General features: G+C 47.1%; 1 protein-coding gene across 1 annotated transcript; it reads right to left on the bottom strand.

The window, feature by feature from the left end:
- Positions 1-786: 786 nt before the first annotated feature.
- On the bottom strand, positions 787-1725 carry LOC138363181 (fibrinogen- and Ig-binding protein-like). The gene has a single exon (XM_069322174.1). It carries the CDS (start codon positions 1723-1725, stop codon positions 787-789), a length of 939 nt encoding a protein of 312 aa, XP_069178275.1.
- Between the last annotated feature and the right edge of the window lie 1035 nt (positions 1726-2760).

Below are 2760 nucleotides of genomic sequence, written 5' to 3'. Positions count from 1 at the left end.
GCGTGTATATCATGATATACACGCTATATCATGTTGTATAGCGTGATATGGCGTATATATCAGCGGTGTTGTATAGCGTGTATATAGCGTGTATATCATGATATACACGCTATATCATGTTGTATAGCGTGATATAGCGTGTATATCATGATATACACGCTATATCATGTTGTATAGCGTGTATATAGCGTGTATATCATGATATACACGCTATATCATGTTGTATAGCGTGATATAGCGTGTATATCAGCGGTGTTAGCGTGTAACGAAGCAGAACGCTGCCAGATGAGCAAATACTCTTCCACTCCCATGTATGTCACTCAAGTCATAAATAAACAAATCCCGTCGCAGTGATGACAAGCAGCGCAGTGCACCCAGCACACACCCACGGCCCCCATGCAAATATATATACGTATATCAATTACCGAATCCCGCACCTATGCTCTTTGATGCCGTAACAGGTTAATTGAATGAACACAGGTACGACCCGTAAATTATCAGATGGGATATCGTAACTGCATGATTTCCTCACACACACACACCTTTGCTGTAGAGACAGGTGAGGCAACTGATCACGCATGCTCGCGTGGATACCGCTGCAATAGCTGCCTTCAGGTATTTTCGCTGCAATAGCTGCTTTCTGCGCTGCGATAGCTGCCTTCAGCGCTGCACTAACTGCCATCAGCGCTGCAATAACTGCCTTCAGCGCTGCAATAACTGCCATCAGCGCTGCAATAACTGCCTTCAGCGCTGCAATAACTGCCTTCAGTGCTGCGATAGCTGCCTTCAGGTATTTTCGCTGCAATAGCTGCTTTCTGCGCTGCGATAGCTGCCTTCAGGTATTTTCGCTGCAATAGCTTCCTTCAGCGCTACGATAGCTGCCTTCAGCACTGCAATAACTGCCTTCAGCGCTGCAATAACTGCCTTCAGCGCTGCAATAACTGCCTTCAGCGCTGCAATAACTGCCATCAGCGCTGCAATAACTGCCTTCAGCGCTGCAATAACTGCCTTCAGCGCTGCAATAACTTCCTTCAGCGCTGCAATAACTGCCTTCAGCGCTGCAATAACTGCCTTCAGCGCTGCAATAGCTCCCTTCAGCGCTGCAATAACTGCCTTCAGCGCTGCAATAACTGCCTTCAGCGCTGCAATAACTGCCTTCAGCGCTGCAATAACTGCCTTCAGCGCTGCAATAACTGCCTTCAGCGCTGCAATAACTGCCTTCAGCGCTGCAATAACTGCCTTCAGCGCTGCAATAACTGCCTTCAGCGCTGCAATAGCTCCCTTCAGCGCTGCAATAACTGCCTTCAGCGCTGCAATAACTGCCTTCAGCGCTGCAATAACTGCCTTCAGCGCTGCAATAGCTCCCTTCAGCGCTGCAATAACTGCCTTCAGCGCTGCAATAACTGCCTTCAGCGCTGCAATAACTGCCTTCAGCGCTGCAATAACTGCCTTCAGCGCTGCAGTAACTGCCTTCAGCGCTGCAATAGCTCCCTTCAGCGCTGCAATAACTGCCTTCAGCGCTGCAATAACTGCCTTCAGCGCTGCAATAACTGCCTTCAGCGCTGCAGTAACTGCCTTCAGCGCTGCAATAACTGCCGTCAGCGCTGCAATAACTGCCTTCAGCGCTGCAATAACTGCCTTCAGCGCTGCAATAACTGCCTCCAGCGCCAACGCAGACATACTACATTCTCCCGGCAGAAGTTGGCGCCTAAATATTATTGACATTCTGCAATAAATAAATATAATACAGCAGCCATTGACAACACACAGGACTTGCTGTATGCACCACACGAGACCTGTCGTAACAGTTTGCCAGATCCACTCTATCCCAGCCAGTGGTGAGTGTCAGCGTGCGGCGATTGTGTCCGAGTGGGGGGGGGGGTAGAGAGTGTGCAGTGATGTCAGAAAACGGTGATTGTGTCAGAGTAGAGTAGAGTAGAGTAGAGTAGAGTAGAGTAGAGTAGATGGCGCTATACCATCGTCCGCTACAAGAGGGATAACAAAATTCTATTTCAGATCTTTGAGTTATCTTGATCTACTTCACCCCCCCCCCCCCCATGAGTGTTGTGGTGAGGACGATGATGAGTTGCTATCCTCGTCAGCCCTGGAAGTGAAGCGCATTTCACACGTGAGTCCACGTCAACTCTCATCTTTTGGTGTGTGAAATTGAAGCCTCGTCACCTAAATGCTTCGCTATCTTTCTCATCAGCATGTGTTTTTTTTTCTCCATTTACAATGTTTCTCATTATCTCGCTAGTGCTTCAGGAGATTGTACAGTCCGTTCTCTTCATTTGTCACATCGTACAAAATACGGGGGACTGAAATCCACGAACTCATGCCCGAAACGCTTTGCGTAATAGTGGCTTTAGGCATTGTATGTACTAGCTCTACCTATAAGTCAAACAATCCTTGTAAATATTTATTGTATGTATGTGCCTTACCTAAATAAAATTGTATTGTATTGTATTGTATAACTCAAGCTACCAAGCTAACCAACCAAAGTATGGAAAATGTACATATTTGTGAACGACTATAAGCCATTGTTTACCCTTATTGTGTACATTGGGGACCATAGTGGACAAAATGAGGCGCATTAATTGAGTAGACGGTTGATGTACTCACCTAATTGTGCTTGCGGGGGTTGAGTTCTGGCTCTTTTGTCCCGCCTCTCAACTGTCACTCAACTGATGTACAGATTCCTGAGCCTACTGGGTTGATGTGTTTCTCACTAAGTGTCAAGGTCCTGAGGTTACTGGTGGT

Source organism: Procambarus clarkii, chromosome 10, assembly GCF_040958095.1.
Source record: "Procambarus clarkii isolate CNS0578487 chromosome 10, FALCON_Pclarkii_2.0, whole genome shotgun sequence".
NCBI lineage: Eukaryota > Metazoa > Arthropoda > Malacostraca > Decapoda > Cambaridae > Procambarus > Procambarus clarkii.
Note: the sequence above shows the minus strand (reverse complement) of the source record. Positions and strands in the feature narration are given on the sequence as shown.